General features: G+C 38.1%; 3 protein-coding genes and 1 pseudogene across 5 annotated transcripts in view; 1 reads left to right on the forward strand and 3 right to left on the reverse strand.

Moving 5' to 3' along the window:
* Positions 1 to 4,215, reverse strand: part of LOC103983721 (magnesium/proton exchanger-like) — a 27,053-nt gene extending 22,838 nt beyond the window's left edge. For 2 of the 3 annotated variants that reach the window (XM_065107581.1, XM_065107580.1), the window contains exons 1-2: positions 3,781 to 4,023; positions 1,527 to 1,936 (exon numbers count right to left, since the gene is read on the reverse strand). In XM_065107581.1, the coding sequence (XP_064963653.1) occupies positions 1,527 to 1,902 (376 nt within the window). In that variant the 5' untranslated portion in view covers positions 1,903 to 1,936; positions 3,781 to 4,023. Of the gene's footprint in view, positions 1 to 1,526; positions 1,937 to 3,774 lie in introns of all 3 variants that reach the window. The other variant, XM_065107582.1, reaches the window with a different exon arrangement.
* LOC103983774 (translationally-controlled tumor protein homolog) lies at positions 3,880 to 7,997 on the forward strand (annotated as a pseudogene).
* Positions 7,998 to 8,635: 638 nt separating this feature from the next.
* On the reverse strand, positions 8,636 to 11,246 carry LOC135611936 (universal stress protein PHOS32-like). Its single transcript, XM_065107583.1, has 4 exons — positions 11,006 to 11,246; positions 10,814 to 10,908; positions 9,873 to 9,994; positions 8,636 to 8,974 (listed from the first exon to the last, which is right to left on the reverse strand). The coding sequence occupies exons 1-4, from the start codon at positions 11,217 to 11,219 to the stop codon at positions 8,887 to 8,889; spliced, it is 519 nt and encodes a 172-aa protein (XP_064963655.1). The 5' UTR covers positions 11,220 to 11,246; the 3' UTR covers positions 8,636 to 8,886.
* A 1,557-nt stretch (positions 11,247 to 12,803) lies between these two features.
* Positions 12,804 to 17,694, reverse strand: LOC103983717 (uncharacterized). Its single transcript, XM_009400988.3, has 7 exons — positions 17,501 to 17,694; positions 16,572 to 16,763; positions 15,969 to 16,109; positions 15,263 to 15,371; positions 14,855 to 14,916; positions 14,247 to 14,350; positions 12,804 to 13,203 (listed from the first exon to the last, which is right to left on the reverse strand). Exons 2-7 carry the CDS (start codon positions 16,662 to 16,664, stop codon positions 13,101 to 13,103), a joined length of 612 nt encoding a protein of 203 aa, XP_009399263.2. The 5' UTR covers positions 16,665 to 16,763; positions 17,501 to 17,694; the 3' UTR covers positions 12,804 to 13,100.
* Positions 17,695 to 18,583: the final 889 nt, after the last annotated feature.

Raw genomic sequence — 18,583 nt, forward strand, 5'->3', positions numbered from 1 at the left:
ACTTTGCTGCATTTCTCACCCAATGCATTGTTAATGGGCCACTCGGTACAAGCCTGACCATCTTTTTCATGACCGAGACCATGTCATAATCACTGTAATTACCTGATCTAAACAAATGTACACAGCCATAATCCTCCTCTTGAACTCCAATGCGACTTAATCAGTTAAAACCTTACCATAAGTTATAATAATCCATATACATAATAAGTCCAGCCTTCCTTTCCTGATGTAGCACTATTGGTTTGTCACACCATGGACTGAGTTTAAAAGATTATTAGCATTAATGAGGTAAAGACAATTACAATTGGTCATACTTACAATGATAACTATCCACAGTGCAAAATAGGCGAGTCAAGTTAACTTTAGTGCAGAAGACTACAAGGGTGTTATAGCTGCAGAAGAGTTCAAGACCAAGTGTAGAGAACAGACCACAACCACATATATGGAGCAACTAATAGATTTAGGAATTTTCATATTTAATTCAATGTCATCATCTAGTATATGGAAACCTAAGCATCAGATAACTCCAACATAGATCTTGCTTTAAACTGGTGCAGCTTTGGAATCCTTAAAATTTCAAGCTATGGTCAATAGAAATCAGCCTCTAAAGTCTACTTACTAATCTCAAGCTTTATTACCTCGAAGCAACCAAGAAGGTTGTAAAAGCAGTTGGCTCTTACCAACAGCTTTTCCCCATTCATGTTGTGTCCAGCATCCACTATAGGGCATCATATAAGAAAAGAAGACATTATGGAAGATTTGCCAGGAAATTAAAGTTGACTGTCAACTTAACTTGCACACTAAGCTGGTTAAAATTTCTAACCAACCCCAAATTTGAAGAAAAAAGCACTGCAGAAGACCTAAAAAATACATGGAAAATAAATTTAGCAATATACTATGCATTTCAATCCCAGACATCCATGAAGCAACCTTTCTAAATTCCTTTGAGACATAAAATAATCTGGAAGAGGGAAACAACAAGCTCGCATGAATAGCAATATTTACATCAAATACAAATTCATAGAAAGCACAACCTCTCGAAGATTGGTAGATAAAGGAAAAAGAAAAAATAAAAGAAGGGAAAAGGCAAGAATCTTAACAGTCCAATGGATGAATGAACATCTTCATAAATAAAGAAAATGCATATCCCCCACAAAATAGACTTTTCTTTTTGCAAGAAATATATCTGTTGAACCAACTATGATGCTTCCCATGTACATTTGTAGATATTGAAAGAGAAAAATCCTTTTACTTGTGCAATATGTATGTGCTAGTTGGAGGAACAAAAAAAAAACTCATGACAGGTCTACTTTGAAAGCCTAGAACAGTGGTGATATTATCTGCTAGACTCATGATTTCTTCATAGCATGAGACATATTAGAGGCAAAAGAATTTCGGAGAAGAAGTGAATGACCGTACCAAATTTTAATTAAGCATTTGTTGTGCAGTGATAAACTAAAGTTAGATTGTAACTACAAACTAATAATTTAATGTATATTCAAACAGTTAGCTAGTATAGATCATACCTCCAGCATTCAACTGACCAATATTTTGGATTGAATCGATTATTGCTAAAGAGATCTGCGGAAAGCTTGTTCCAAATGCCAATAAAGTGATGTCTGCTATAGTGTAATTCCAAACTTTTTCATACTTAATCAACTCAGTGCCTGTTGAAGGATCTATTTCCACAATCTGACGTGTATGCTTAACAATATTCTCCATCGATTTGAAAAAACGAGCAGTTATAGATGACAACCCAATGAAGCAGTAGGCAAGAGCGACAAAATACAAGAATGCTCGTATTCCATTTGAAAGTGAAGTTTCAGCATGGAAAACAATGTAGCTTTCACATCTTTCATGAGATGAGGTATTAAGAAAACCCAGGTTCCCTGCCACATTCATGTTTCAATAATCTCCCTTTGCAGCTTCAACCGACCTGAATTTTAAATATTAGAAAGCGTAAATCAATAAGTAGCTCTTTAAGAATCTAAAGATAATAAAAAAAGAGAATACATCATCCAAAACATGCCTTTGTAATAGTGGAACTACACTAAAGAATCATTAAGCAGCAACTTCCACAATAACCAACAACAAGGATTGTTGTGCTAGTCAGCATGTGTCGTTCCAAAAACAGCGATGATATGTGCGGCACCATGGTCATGCCGATGGTGATGACATGTCGACATGCCAAAACAATATCAGCATGTCACATGACCAACTTAACAAAGAAACAGGGCATCTGCATTTACTGAGACTAAAAAGAGTAAACAAGAAAAGCCAGAGGACACAATGAAAAGCCCATCTAAAAAACAACAGGTGAGATCACAAACTGATGACAGCCTAAGAATGACAATGACTGAACACATGAATCATGTGTTCATAAACAAGGCTCCAGGCTAGTTGCCAACTCCTGGGAAGTGCACGACGCACTCACCATATGAGTTGAGGCTAAACTAAGATCTGTTGATGGTTATCAACTTCCTAGAGTGTATTTGTTATACTCTTTTCATGATCAAATTTAGGTGAATGTATTTTGCAAGATCTTAAAGCATAATTAAGCTTTCAAGATTGTGCAATTAATGGTCTCTCTTAAATCTCACTTTTCAGAAAATAAAATTATACCCTTCCAAAAAGTTGACTCTAGCAAGGACCAAGGAAAAACCATAACTTCACTTTTCCTATTAAAAATTGCATGATGATTCCCTAAATTATCTTAATCAGAATAAACATCCTAACCTATAAATATGAAGACCTCAAGACATACATAAGATGCTATGCCAAAGAAATCATAACCATTTGTATGTAATTTTGGCTAAATTATTTTGTTCCCCAATAAAATATGAAATTTTCATAGTACAAAGCTACATGCAGAATTGCTTCCCAGAGATAACAGTAAAGAAAAGTATTATATGGAAATGTAAAGAAATCATAATACTGTTCATGTTAGAGAAAATCAGAAAACATTAACATAAAGATCTGAAAACTGCACCCCTATGAAAAGATTTGATGTATTTTTTAACCTCCAATATGTTGAGGGAACAGTTGTGTGCCCAAGGATCAAGTATTATTGCAGAACAAGGATTCCCATATTTCCATGTAGCTTATCCTTTTTCATAATCACAACGATCGTGACAATGGTAGAAACAAGTTTAACTAGGGTTTGTTTCTATCATGCAAAGGGATTTATTTATCTTTTGATCCTTCAACCTTCCATCTGTTTAACTGGAAGTTCAAGATCCACCAAAAAAGTACCGCTGGTACTTCTCATCCCAATAGCTTCGCGAGCAATCATGAGATTCGCAAGTCTCCTCCAAATCCAAGTGAAAGTGAGGGAAAAGAAAGAAGAATCATTTTTTTTTCTTTCTTTTTTCTCGGAATTTAAAAAGCAAGAGAACATGCTAACTCAAATGATCCGGGACTGCTCGCACCAAATTCCAATGAAACGACGTGCTAGTTCTTTAGATCGCTATCACCGATCTTTGATTTAGCTCAAATTTCATTCGCAAAGAATTTCCCATTTCTTTATCCCACAGTAATTGACATTCATAATGTCAACAATTCTCGGAAAAAATCAAACGCAAACTCAACCAAGAAAACCCGTAAAATTAATAGCAGAACAGGAATCTATACTCCTCACATTCGACCATCTCATCTTGGACGTGGGCACGACAAAGAATAAATGGCAAGGAAAGCGCAGAGGAGTCGTCCCCAAAATTAAGCAAACAACAAGAAAAACAAGTTGGAAATCAAAATAAAGAAGAGCGGGGAGGGTACGTTCACCGCTTCACGGGCCGGATCCCGGAGAGGGTCGTCTTCGAGGGATCCCGGCGTGGAAATCCAACGGGATCTCCGGCGATACAGGTGGGCGTGAGACGGTGGATGACGGGGCAGGAGGACGTGCTGCATGCGATATTAGAAGAGGAGGTTTCCTGTAAAGCGTCGTTTTCCAAATTTCCACACGAGCAGGGGAAATTGCCAATGGATCTCCTCCCACCGTGCCGACCGCTGCAACCCTCCAATCCCCTCATCTCAACCGTCCACCACCGGACCACGAGAACCACTGGTGTGGGGGCATCGTATGAAAAGAAGAAAAAGTAGGGCCCACCGACGACCACTGGCCTGATGCTGGGGGCTCCACGTCCCACTTCTCGTTACCTCGCCCAGGATGTGGTGGCAAACCGAGGGGGACGACGGGTTGCGGTGTCGGGTTTCGTGGGTGCGAAAAGGATTTCTCGGTCATTTTTGGAAAGTTGAAATATGTTTTCTATACCACACGAAACATTCCAAACTTACGCGATGGCAGTTCCCACGAGCGGGCCCCGCGTGGGACCACGCCTCTCTCTCCACCGCCAAAAGAGGGAAAGAGAAAACGAGGCCCGGCCGTCATGAGTCCCCCGTCGGACGTCGTGGGTGATGCCACGTCCCTCCGGTTCCATGTGTCGGCTTCTGTGGCAAAGCTTGAAGCGGCAACCTGGAAGAAATAATTACACGTACGAACCAATCGCAAAATCCAGCTCAAACCAACTATTGGGAAGCAGCGCGAGTCATATAAAACTTGACACCACTAGTTTAATTTAATAGGAGGAGGGACAAAGAGAGAAAGCGACCGGAAGAGATCTGAATCCCTCATTTGCGTTCATGGACTAAGAAATGGAAGAAGGTAGGAAATGGTCGTCCACCGTGGACCACATGCTAAATGTTTCTGCTTCACTCGTCTCCTTGGATTCTTGTGTGCAGCTTTAGAGGGGATCAAGAAATGGTGTGGTCACAGGTATCAACAAATGGCCAAGTACATCCGAGCTACTCGTCAAGTGGATCCCATTGAAAGTTACTGATTACTTTTTTTATAAAAAAAAAAAATCATTATATCCGAGATGGCGGTTCATCTGTAGGCTGTAACCAAAGACCAATTAGCAATAATAGGTTGAACAAATTCAGATGTCTTAATAAAAAAAAAAATGATTTATTTTAATAAGATCCATGGACATGGGATGATTTAAGATCACCATCCTACATCCGATGGCAAAATTCAAGCGGCGTCCTTATATCCATGACACAACATGTGCAGACATGAAATTACAGTTTACTTGATTAAAAAAAGTATGCGTCCTTTTATTTTATGCAAGATAAAATTACAGTTTCCACGTGGTTGTTGAACATGGATGGGTGGATCACCCAACCACCCCAATTAATAATGGCGGTATCCCCGCATTAAAATATTTGGGACCCGTGATGCATGTGGCCGCCACGTGGTTGCTGCTCTCTTACTCTTCATCATCGTCACCACCGTTCATGCTAAAGCTTGAATGATCATTGAACACCGTCCGAGCTGTAACCTAATCGTACAAATGTGTTTATGTTGCAGCTTTTGTCGAACGTGGAGAGGCAACTATTGACTTGTCATCGTGAGTGATGGATATCGTGAGCGGTGATACATCTCACATAAATGGCGACACTGGGCGAGTCCAATCGAGCCGTAAAACGACATGCGACATTTAACAATATAAAGTGTCTGAAGATGTTTTCAAGGAGATGTGTGGGAATCAAATCAAATGTAAGATTATATGGATGCTTTTACCTTACCGTCGCTGTCTGGCGCGGAAGTGGCACAGGAGCCACCGGTGGTTCTGCAACATCACTCCAATTCGTTACTCGAATCTGCAAGACATCTTTGAAATGATTAATGGACAACATTAGACGAAATATTGAAGAAATAATCATAGCTTGAAGTTAAACGATATTAAAGAAATAATATGCCCGTGACCATATGAAATTAGAATTTTAAGATCTGAAAAGCTCCTAAACTAATACAGTACCTGACTTGTTCAAATGAACAAACAGATTGTTGGTCATCAATAACAAATTCCATGAAATCGGCTGGAGTGATCTATGAAAACCAAAACGAAAATACAGCAGACAACAATTACTCTTTGAGACAAGGCTCCAACCTTTTGGAAGTTCATCATTGACGGATCAACATATACAGAACCACCAAAAAGAATTATAATCAAATCAAAACCAACCATGCAGTTGAACTCCTTGAGTGCTCATGCAATCGGCGAACAAGCTTTACGTATCAAGGGCACCTATGAAAAGCTTCTCAGAGTTGAATTTGCTCCATGCTTCCTGTTCATCTAAGAAAGAACAGATAGATGACAAATGCCAAAAATCATAATGAATTCTGTCAAGAGTATCTTTTCCTCCCATCGTTTTCTTGCAATTGCTCATGTCCAGAAATTTTAGAGGTGGAAAGTAACTACAACAAAATATGAAACTAGTAAAAGGCTACCAAGGATGCAAACTTAATTGCAAGAGTCCTGAGACACCAACAATATATATATATATATATATATATATATATATATATATATATACACACACATAAATATATATACATATATATATGTAAAAGGATGAAACTAGTAAAAGGCTACCAACATACATACATATAAATATAAATACCATACATACATACCATCATCAGATTCTTCTGGTATATAAATATAAACAAATCATCTTAATATCAATTTGATAATTACAGAGTCTCTGTCTCGGACTTCTCTTTCACCCTTCATCTTTATTATTTGGCACACAACCAACGACTGCTCTCTCTTTCGAAGTTATGATCGCCGTTGGCTCGAATATTGATCAGGATTTTGATCCAAAGTATGTTTGGTATAAGGGCTAGCAACTTATAAAATTCTCTCTCTCTTTTTTTTTTTTTAGTTTCAAAAAGTTTTATTAACTTTTTGTGAGATCCAAATAACCACATCACTTGTTGTGAAATCCAATACTTGGTTGACCTTAATGTACAGACGGGTCCACACTTAATTGCTTTATCATTGTTCATATATTTAGTATATATAACATATGTGTGCTTATAATGGCATCACTCTTTTGCCTTCAACTGTTGCAATGAAAATAATTACTACATGTTCCATCAGGTGATGAACTTTTGTCAGACTCCTTTTCATACAAGGAAATTGAAAACGGAATGCTATGGGAAGTGGAGGGAAAGGTCAGTATTTAGCTATCATATCTCATCTATCAATCTCTTGTATATGATAACAATATTTTTGTGTTTTTTTTTTTTTTTTTTTGTTATTGTAGCACACACCTCACATGTCCCATAATACAGTATTGTCATTCATACTCTTCAAATTTCTCGACTTCTTGTGGCATTAATCCTGAAACTTCTTTTCTTTTTTTTTTTCTTTGCTTATTGAAAGTGGGTCATTAAAGGAGCTATAGATAGACGTAGATATCGGTGCTAATCCTTCTCAAGAAGGCGGCGAAGAAGATGAAGGATTTGATGATACTGCTGTCAAAGTGGTTGATATTGTTGACACCTTCAAGCTCCAGGTTATTATTATATCCAAGTCAACGTGTTTCAACCTATTAACCCGGGATTACATGTGAAGTTAAATTAACAAAATGCTTTCTGTAATATCATGTAATCAACAGGAACAACCTTCTTTTGACCAGAAGCAATTTGTGACGTATATTAAGCGTTATATCAAGTTGTTGACACCTAAATTGGAATGGGAGAAGCAGGAGTTATTTTAGAAGCACATTGAGCAATCTACCAAGTTTTTGCTCTCGAAGCTCAGTGACCTACAATTGTAAGGATGACTTATTCATGAAACATTATTTGTCCTTGCCTTTTCCTCACTGTTTATTTTATTTTCAATATTTCTATAGGGTTTGTGTTTGTTAGTCTTGAATCAAGTGATTTTGCATCCATGCCCTTTAATGACTTTGTTACTTCAACCTGCATAGTAGAGTAGCAATCCCTTTTCGCCTATATTTATATTGTGGTATCATCAATGCCTCAAATATTAGACTCACCTAATTAGCAATACCGTAATATTTTTGACAGATTTGTTGGTGAAAGCATGCATGATGATGGTAGTATGGTCTTTGCCTATTACAAGGAGGGTGCTGCTGATCCAACATTTCTGTACTTTGCCTAGGGTCTGAAGGAAGTGAAGTGCTGAGGATGACAACATCACAGACTTGAAGAAAATTATGATCTATTTGAACTAATCTGCATCCCAATGACCTTTAAGAGTTTTGTCCATGGTTGAAACTTATTTTTATTTTTTTCACTGTATAGTATAAATGCCTGTTTGGGAGTTTCTGGGTGTTTTTTTTTTTTAATGAGCATTTAACTTAAATGAGAAGTGAATTTTTAGTTTTGCCTGCCAACCAGAGATGATGCTTGATTTAACATTGCGTGAACTTTTAGCACAGTATCTAGGATTTTGTTAACATCATCACTCCAGCAGCACAGTGAGATATAACCCGAGTGTGTGGAGTTCTACCTGTCTAAATGTACAAGTTTGAGCTTCTATTGAGGTACGTTAGATGGCTGCAGCAGCAGCAGCAGCAGCATAACCATCCATGGTTAGTAACTCCTGTCTGATGGGGGAGATGACAGACTCTCCCAAACTACATGATTGGCTTCTAACATCACCAAATCTGAATGAAGAAATAGAACCACAAAAGTACAGTGATACGTGTGCAAGAAATAAATAGCCATCCCCAAAAATCCTTCGTGTAGGAAAATGTAATTATTTCCTTACAAGAAGCCATTCCAAGCAAAATGAGAATGTTGATTGCAAAAGAAAGCAAATATTCCAAGCATTATTTGCAAATAATGCATTAAGCACACTAAACTAAAATTAATAGATCATCCAGACAACCGACACAGATGGTTCAGGCAGAAAAACAATCTGCACCCTGCAAATAGTGCTTATTACACTTTCAGAAATCAAGTCATGTCGTTGGAAGTTCTACTTTCAATCCATAGCTTAAGAATTTTTTGCTACAATGTGAAATGGGACAGCCAAACATGTGTTCAATCTCTGCAACGATTGAGATAAGTTAGTGCTTTGGCTTAGGCTTTTTCACTATCATCACGGTGCAATGTGCATGGTGTGCACAGTAATCACTCACGCTACCCAAGACAGTCCTGCAGGAAGTATAAATGCAGTACAGATTAGTAGAGTTAAGAAATTGAAAATGAACAATGAACGCAATCTTGTTCTCTCACTTTTGCATATATGATAAAAGAACTGGATTTGGTCTGTCAAATTTGCACTTTCTTGCATATGTAATGTTAGTATGGGTCCAAACACTCTTAGAAACTAAAACCCTTACAATTAGGTACAAACAAAATTTTCTCCCTTCAGTGTCCAAGTTTTCTAATTATATGATATCATTCGAGTCCGTTACAAGCTAAAGCATTGTTTAACAAATCATGGATGAACAACAAAGAAGAATCTTTGCTATCGAGTACTTATAGATTAAACAAGAGGCTGGCCATTTGAGATCATAAGGACTTCAGTATGGTCCTTTGTCTCACTCATGTCTTCTTTGGCCAGAATAAACCTATGTTGGTCAGTTCTCGGTGATGCAAAGCCAGAATTGAACTTCCAACTTTCTCATACAAATCCAAACAAGTCGTCAACAATATCCCAACCAAGTTTTAATACCAAGCAATCAGTTTCCAGTGCTATCAAAAAGCAATGTGATGTTAGATAGTGTGACCTAAAAATCATTAATCGAAGTGATGTCTAAAATGAGCATCAGTGTGACAAGTGTGCAGTGAACTCTAGTCCACAATTTGCTATAGCCTCCTCCCCGAGTAATCTATGATCTCATTTCCCCACAAGGGACTAGACCCAAGCTTCACAACGTGTCTCCAAAACCTAATACAGTATAAAGTTCGATGTTGGTTTATCCAGACTAGGCTCTTCGCAACATGGGTCAAGATGATGTTAGTTCATCAATCACAGTGAGCTGTTTGACAGAAAAATGTATCGAGCATCTGACTGAGTTCTCAAACGATAAGTGTAGAAACTTGTTACCTTTTAATCGCTCCATATCCATGGCTTCCCACAACCAATATTTCTGCATGGTGTTTTTCCACAGCCTCGCAGAGAACATTTCTAGCATCTCCTTCGACCACTTCAAACTCAACGTCAGCCACCTGTACGTGAGAAAAAAATTCCATTAAACACAAGCATTCAATAGTAAACTGCTTCTGATGACTACAAAAATATAATAATCTTTTAGATCCTCTCAAGACTGTTGATATTCTCTGGTTGTCTGGATTACAACCCACAAAACCCTATCGGCACACTAGCTAAAGATCATCAATTTGCATTTGATAAACTTCTAATTATTTGCCACTCTACATCAGGTTGGGCCTTGTTGGACCAACAGAGAGAAAAGCACCATTAGATTATTTTAACACATCCAAAAGAATTATCTTCTTCCTAATGCCGAACTGACTATGCCCCAATATCTGCTAGCTACTTACTTGCATGATTCCCCAGTGAAGTAAGCAAGAACAATAAGAAAAATGGAATTATAATATGATGGAACAAGTTTTGATTAACCTGTTACAGAGTACATTCATATTGTATAGTAAAGCCCTGTAAATAAAATTATGCATTTGTTATGCCATTTGATATGCAAATTACATTCAGAGGCTATTTCTTATGCGTCAAATGAAAATTAAGAACAATGGTTTGGACACCCACAAAAGAAATCCAAAAGAGGTATCCTACTCAGTGATGCAATAATCCAGGGATAATAACGTTATCGACGCTTAGATGTGAGATTGGCAACAGCAAAAGTTGGGATCATCAGGATTTTTCCTAGAAGAAGCAAAAGCAGTCACGATCGCCAAACCAGCAAACTTCAACAATGAAACAACCACAAATTCACCCAATACCACGCAAGGGCCAGTCACGATCGCCAAAATTAGCTAATCCTAACGAAGAATCGAGGACCACGAAGTTACCGAATGGGAAGTGCAGATCTCCTTGGCTTTCTCGATCACCCGCAACGATATCTTCCTCAGATCCGACTCCACAAACGGTAGCACGTCAGCGGCTCCTGTGGTCGACAACACAAAGATAAAAGTAGTCAAATCTTAGGTTTGGGGGGGAGTGGGGAGGAAAAACCCAGAGCCGGCGAAGGAAAATTCCGATACCGGGACCGGCGAGGCCGATGACGGAGGTGGGCGTGGGCTTGGCGCTCACGACGACGAGCTTAAACGGCGAACTGGAACCGGCAGCGGGGGAGAAGAAGTGGAGAAGGGTCCATTGGAGCGCGTAGAAGCTGTGCTCGCTATCGTCGATCCCCACCACCATCACCGACTTCCCCACCACCGACGCCGCAGCCTCCGCCTCCGCCTCCGTAGCCATTTTGCACTCTTCTCGAAGGGACCGAAACTAACAGAACAGTGCGATGGGATCAATAGAGCGAGAGTAGTAGGAAGCAAACACTTGCTGCCAACGCTACTATCATTTGATTCTACCCCAAACGTACCCGTTTCGTGGTCGACAACAGTTGGCGAGTCCTTCTTGGCCGGACCTGAGAGCTCACTGCTTTCACCAATAAGGAGGCAGGTGGGACGCCGGAAGCGCGTAGATAAAATAATTATATCATTTATCATGGAGGACGGTAGAAGCGTAGAGAAGCGGTCGATCAAGCATCAATTAATGGAATCGATTGTAAGTGTGGGTGATCGCTTGCAGGATTCCCTCCAACTCTTGATTTGATTCTTCGATTTGCAAATCCAAATCACGACCGTCCATTGAAAAAGGGAGAAAACTAATGGATGGATGGATGGTTGCGGCCCATCGACGAGCGGTCGCGATATGGTCGACGGCAAGATTGCGAGAATTGATGATGGGTGGGAGGGGATGCTTACACCATGTGGGCGGTCAAGGAAATGAAGAGCTCACGTGTGATTCTGATTCCTGGGATGATCCAAATCATTGTTAAGATTTATTAGTTTTACGGTATGGAAAAGATGTACATCATAAACTTGGGATCTGCTACGATGATTGGTGTAGGCATCCAACCATAAACCACCGAATTGAATCAAATCCACATCATTATTTTGTGTTGGAAGGGAGGGGAGGGGAGGGTGGGGTGTAGTGAAAGGGGATCGAGGGGGCACTTGAGGAGGATGCACCGACCCCCCACACACTGCTACGATGGAGGGAGGATGCTTTGATTGGACTCTCAACAATTACTTACTGCGATACCAAAAAGCAGTGCTACTTTTATTTGATGTCAAAAGCTGTGCAATACATTATACAGCTTATCTGCTCACTCACTCCAGCGTTAGCAGATTGCACCAGAAAGTTTTTGAGTATGAGCACAAGTACTGAAAACAGTCTTCTGTATGCATGAGTACGTCGATGGATGCAATTTGCAATGTAATAAGTTAATGGATGCTCTACTTTCAATCTTCAGTTTCATTAGTTATATAGTAATGTGAGACTAATTATTTATTAGAGTATGAGGTTAATTATATATTATCCTCTTATACTTAAACCTTATTAGCATCACGATTTCTGTACTTAAAAAAATTAGATCTCTATAATTTTAAAAATAAAATAAAATAATATACTGGATTGATACGAAAATGATGAGTAAAAAAATAATTTCAATGTTTCTTTCCCTTTCAACAACTTTACTAGCAAAACTATAATTTCAAAACTCTTTTCTCTCCTATCTTCTCTCTCCCTTCTCCCTTTTTCTTTCACACTTTTCCCTTCTTTCTCTTCCTCAACCCCCAACTTCTCTTTCATCTGTCTCACACACAAACTGTTAACCACTTGCTACGTCTAAATTGGTGACGCTGTAAACTACAGACAGCAGATAAGATAACAAATTTACAGTGGCAAATGATAAAATAATTTTGGGAAGACTTCAGCAATCTGCATGTCTGGTACTTTGGTACACAATCAAATACCACAGATTTACAAAAAACACCATAGCAAAAACCCACTTTGCATTTCTATTGCCCGTAATTTTATTTCTAATGTTGAAACAAATGTCTTCACATATAAAAAGCCTCAGACTTTTTACAGATTTACACATGCCATGCCACAGCTGGACAACCAGCTTATCTGCCTCATTACAGGTAATAAGGAAGACAAGATCGCCAGGGCATAGTCCACCATGAGACTGAATAAAGAGCTCAACTACATCTTGCTCCGAGATCACACGTAATGACCAAAAATGTCTGTATACATCAAACTAAAGCCCCATAACAAAGGTTGCATGAGTTGCTAAACATGCCCTGTTACACCTGCACGGACTCTAAGCATCTCGGTGCGCTTACTTCTTTCCATCACATCCACTAACCAGTCGATAGCAAATTTGATTCCCGTTCTGCATAATACTAACATATTTAATATTGCAGATATCAAACAGAATGATGTGACTAAATACTTTTCTTATGAAGACTAAGCTTCACTCGTAAGAGAGCAGATATCTTTTGTTGATAAAACATAAAGGAAATGCAATGAAGGGTAGCCATCACCTATACAGTCATCACCTTGAGGTTGGACCATCCAGTGACGTCCATAATAAACTGAGCAATTTCCTATCAAACAGGCCATGATGTCTCAAAGCATTTTAGGATGTCAAGACCCATGGTTACTATAGTATGCAGTACTACTCCCCACATCTTTTGTCAGCAGAATAGAAAAATCCAACCATGTTCTGAGAAACTTAATTTTTTATAGATTTTCTCTAGTTAGAGAAAATCTAGAAATGCAAGAGGACAGTGGCACATCTTGACACCTGGCTCAAAAATTAAATTTTCACCTGTTAGATGCATAGGTTTGGTGGTATGAAGTGGAATTGCCATGTCCGGCCACTGTGAGGATGGGAAAGTGGTGATGGAGACATTAAAGAAGAGGGATAGAAAAAATAATCCATGAAGAATGGAGAAGAGAAAAAGGAAAGGAGAGGGAGGATATGAAGATGAGGGAGGCTGCAAAAGAAAGAAGAGGATTTGAGGCATGATGATAACTCAGAACCGCCAAACTGAATGGTTCGAATAGCCAAACTACATTCTTGAAGATTTGTACAGGTAAATTTGGCTTACTTAGTATTACATATTTATAGGTGACACAATCTGAAAGAAGCTTCCAGGCCTACACTTTAGAAAGTCCACTTAGCAAATCCTTTGAATCATTGGTAAACATTTTGTAATTGAAGATGCTAGGTAGTTTGGTTTGTACAGACTTTGTCAGATCTCCACTTGGTTGTAAGATCATAACCCGCCTCACTCATCCTTTGCAGAAAAAAAAAAGAAAATTGCAATTGAAAGTTGAAACAGCTCCAAAGAAACAGCATTATGGTACTGGTTGCACACAGCCATACTATTCAATGTACAGAAAAAAAAGGATCACGTCCAAACAACTAACCCATTATATGCAGATACAGCTTCAATCATGTAGAGCCTTTCATTTAACTCTTTCAAATCCAAATACCTTGCTAGTTCTTCAGTCGAAACAGCTCCAGGAAGATCCTGTTCAATTAGCAGTCAACAAAATCCTAGTGTATCATTCGCATGGAAACAAAAGGAAGAAGTTAAGTCAAGGTCAAAATAACTAATCATGTGACAATTTTATTTCAGTTTCTCAAGAATTTGTGAAGTATATATATAGATATACATACATACATATATATATATATATATATATATATATATATATATATATATATATAGGACACTTTGTTAAACCTACACCGAGTCATAGCACCTTTTCTATTCAAGAGTAAGCACAAACTTTATCAACTTTCAGTTTATTGAATAAAAAATAAAACAAAAAGACATGACATGAACCTATGGACAAAATAAATGTGCCAATGATCTGAATTTGCCATATAAAAGCAGTGTGAAACTCAAAAACAAAGTACTTTATCAATAATATGCCTGAATCAACTCAGGGAATTTAAAATAAAATAAAAATAAATTGATATGAAATATTATTAAAATATAATATTAGTATTGAAATCAACATTAAGCAACCTGCTTGTTTGCTAGTATCAGAAGTGGTGCCCCTTGCAAATCCTCATGTCTAAGTACTTTTCCTGCTCAGCAATTTCAAAATTCTAGTTAGAGATTGCTAAAACATAATAGTCTATTAACTTTGTCATAAACAATTTTCATGACCAGAAAAATTAATTAAAAAATCATGATTTGTCTTACTGGTCCATACTGGTGTACTGATCGATCGTCAGTACGATATGTACCGAGCCATATCAATGTACTGACCCACGATATGGTGAGGCATACCGACAAACTAGTATATACCGCCAATACCAATCCTCTGTTGGACCGGTATGTACAGCTCGTATCGGGCGATACATTGACGTACAACAAACCTTGCTAACAACTATCAAATGAAATTGATTTATTCATCAGACATGGACTTACCTAATGCAGATTTGGAATCTTCAAATGATGACGGACAACCAGCGTCTATAACATATACTATAGCATGTGCCTCCTCATAATATTTTTCCCAAATTGTACGTAGTCCGATCTGCCAGAACAAGTAAATACATTATCTTACAGTTTAGTTACTAAAAATTTCTGATAATTAATTTTCACATATAAAGCCTGTAAATTTATTTATAAACCCATAAAGATAATTTTATACTCCCAAACAAAGAATAACAGTCAAACCTTCATGAAGATATTTTACATTCATTACTAGTTCAAAATAATAGAAAGAAAATATAATTTACCAAAAGTCTTTTGGGAGATGGCAAAAGGATTCAATTACAACTCATCCCACAAGAAATGTATCCTTCTAGTCAATTTCCACATGGTCAAGTGCATCTGTAGTAAATAATCATTACTGTATATACATAACTTATTTTAAGCTAATGCAGAGTGAAATAGAGATTGGGTTTCAAAATCTGGCAAAGTACAAGAAATACTGTGAACAATGTGTGATGCAGCTACAGCCATGAATCTATTTAAATTAGGATGTTTTGTTTCACTTACCTAGTCAAATCGCTCATTAACTTGGACTAAGAATAATCTATATCACAACTGACACATTTTCCGGGTTTATTAAATGTCATAATTTGCCATTAAATTATATAATTCCTAGATTTGCAAGCAAAGAACACACCTGACCTCCCAGGTCCCAGAAAACAAGTTTTGCATTTGAGGCCTCAACTCGACCAATATTGAGCCCAACTGTTGGAACTATTCGATCAGGAGGAAGCCCTTCCAGATTCGAATACAAGGACTTCAACTTCTCCAGCAAAGTCTACGATTAAGAAACAGAGTGTCAACTGAATAGTGATCCGTAGAATGCTTGTTAAGGAACAAGTTATTTGATACCACTGAGGGGTCCAGCTAACTATCAGTGCAGAAATTAAGTTTCTAGTTGGCAACGATTAAAGCTTCACAAACTAAAAAAGCCTAACGAATTATATTTTTCTTTTCATAAAGCCCACTCAGATATGCTTGCAGTTTTATGAAACCAACCCAAATGAAAGCAAAAAGAAGGAACAGTTTTATGGACACAAGAACTCCCTGCATATAGACAACAAAACTCAAAGAAAATGGATTCCAACATAAAACATCCATATAACACCATAAGATGTCCACAAGTTTCTACGGAGTAGAAAGGAAATGAATCAGATGACCGCTCGAAGACATCTTTACTGATAAAAAGTAACACATGTACCATTCTCAAAAAAATCCAAGTTAGAAGAAAAAGAATTACAGTCTTTCCCGCCTTGTCGACTCCAAGAATGAGAACATGGAATTCCGTCTTGCTGAACATATAATTCCAGAGTCCATAGAACAATGAGAACATTTTTATTGATCTTCTTCCCAGGAGCTATAGTCTGTGTTCAGGAGCAAATGAGGGGCTTCATGTCAATGAAAGCCGATGCTCTGCATTTTTGCGAATATCCTGCAAAAAGAACATGCAACGGAGATTAGGAAATAACCTCTTTGGATACGATTCAAAGAACAACACATTTGTTTGATACAAGCGTATCAAGTATTTAGATTATTTTTGCCTTGTTGGGCTAGGATTTCCATCAGTCATTCATTTCTCGCCGTAACAGGAAAAAAGGTTTGGCGCCATAGTGAGGTAGCTCCTTCACGACAAATGTGGAAATAACCACTTTTCTTGCAGGGAAGGACTGTGGTCATCGAGCCTCACTAGATCCCACATTGACGGGAATCTTGTGCACTGGGGCACTCATTTCTTGTCATAACGAACTTGATGATGTCGATAGTAATGATTCCCTAATAGGATTGTTGAAAGAGATAACCTAGTTCAGTCCTCACAAACCAATGGATACAAGACGACATGCATTCTTCTTCTGCACATGGATGGGCAAAACCATGTTCTTCGCACCGCCTCGTATCACTAGCTATGAATCTCGAACACTGTTGTCGCATATACCACAGATTAAGTACGATTATTCTCAGCATAAGCCAAACTAAGGAGGAAACTCCGATTCCTCGACCTATGGCGGGATTTCGAGCTGACTTGCAGCAAAAATCGGTCGTCATCGTCCGATCTGGTCACCGGAGGCACAGGAAAAAGACGATGTAGAGAAGGATTCGATGATGCCGTCAAATCTTGATAGGATTTGATCAGATACGGCCATTAAATGCCAAGAAGAAGAGAAAACAAACCCCCAAGGAAAGACTCCGCCACCGCAGCCTCAACTTCTAGCTCGATTCTCTTCTCCGACGCTGGTGACCGTCCGTGTCGTCGCCGGATCTCGCTATAAGCCCCGGGCAGACGAAGGGTCGATGAGGTCAAAGAGAGAGGGAGAGAGGAAGAAGGGGAGGGAGAAAAGGGAGGGATTAGGGACATGCGCACAAGAGTACCCGTAACTTGCTTCGCTACCCGAGTTCGTTACCCGATCGAGAAAACGACGAAACACGTTATAAACGATGAAAAAAAAAATAGGGATAATTTATGTTTTTTTTTTAAATTAAGGATACCGTTCAAAAAGAAAAATTAAAGGGCATCAATTAAAAAAATCCAAAATGAGAATATTTTTTTATAAAAAACCCATGAAATAAAAATATCATGAGTTATGTTTTAATACAAAAAAAAAAATAAAGAAAAAAATATACAATATTATATATTTAAAAAATCAAATCTGAATCAAGTATGAAATTAACTGATGATTATTCAGCTGTTCTTGGAATGATTTAATGCTAGGAGTGAGTAACTAATAACTGGGTTTAACACGCATACTAACTAATGCTTTTGGCTTCCTAATGAAGTTTATGGTGTATCCACTAGTCCTAACCTCGTATTTGGCTACTCTTACTCTTTGGAACCAATTTAATGATACGTGTGGTTGCGATGGAAAAGATAGACATCCAAATCCAATCTTAATTTACAAACGATGTGGTAAGTCCATCAGTAACTAACTTATGGGAATATATATGATCATAATTCGTACGTACATGCAACGTAACGTCGGTGGTGTATTTGTAGATAATGGTGGGTTTCCATCTCTTATAAAGATCAATTATTATGGATTGGGCCGGGGGCCTGATCTGATCCATCATCAACAGATTAATAATCTCTAAAACCTTGTAATTTATCGTGTTCTTCCTAAATTACTGATCTTAAAATTCTATAGATGAATTAAGTTTATGTTCATTTCAAGCTTGGGATGTATTACATTACACTGATAGAAAAGTAAGTTTTCCAATTAAATTCATTAGGATCTCTCGGAAGTATTCCCTTGAATGTGG

Source organism: Musa acuminata, chromosome BXJ2-5 (genome assembly GCF_036884655.1).
Source record: "Musa acuminata AAA Group cultivar baxijiao chromosome BXJ2-5, Cavendish_Baxijiao_AAA, whole genome shotgun sequence".
NCBI classification, from domain to species: Eukaryota; Viridiplantae; Streptophyta; class Magnoliopsida; order Zingiberales; family Musaceae; genus Musa; species Musa acuminata.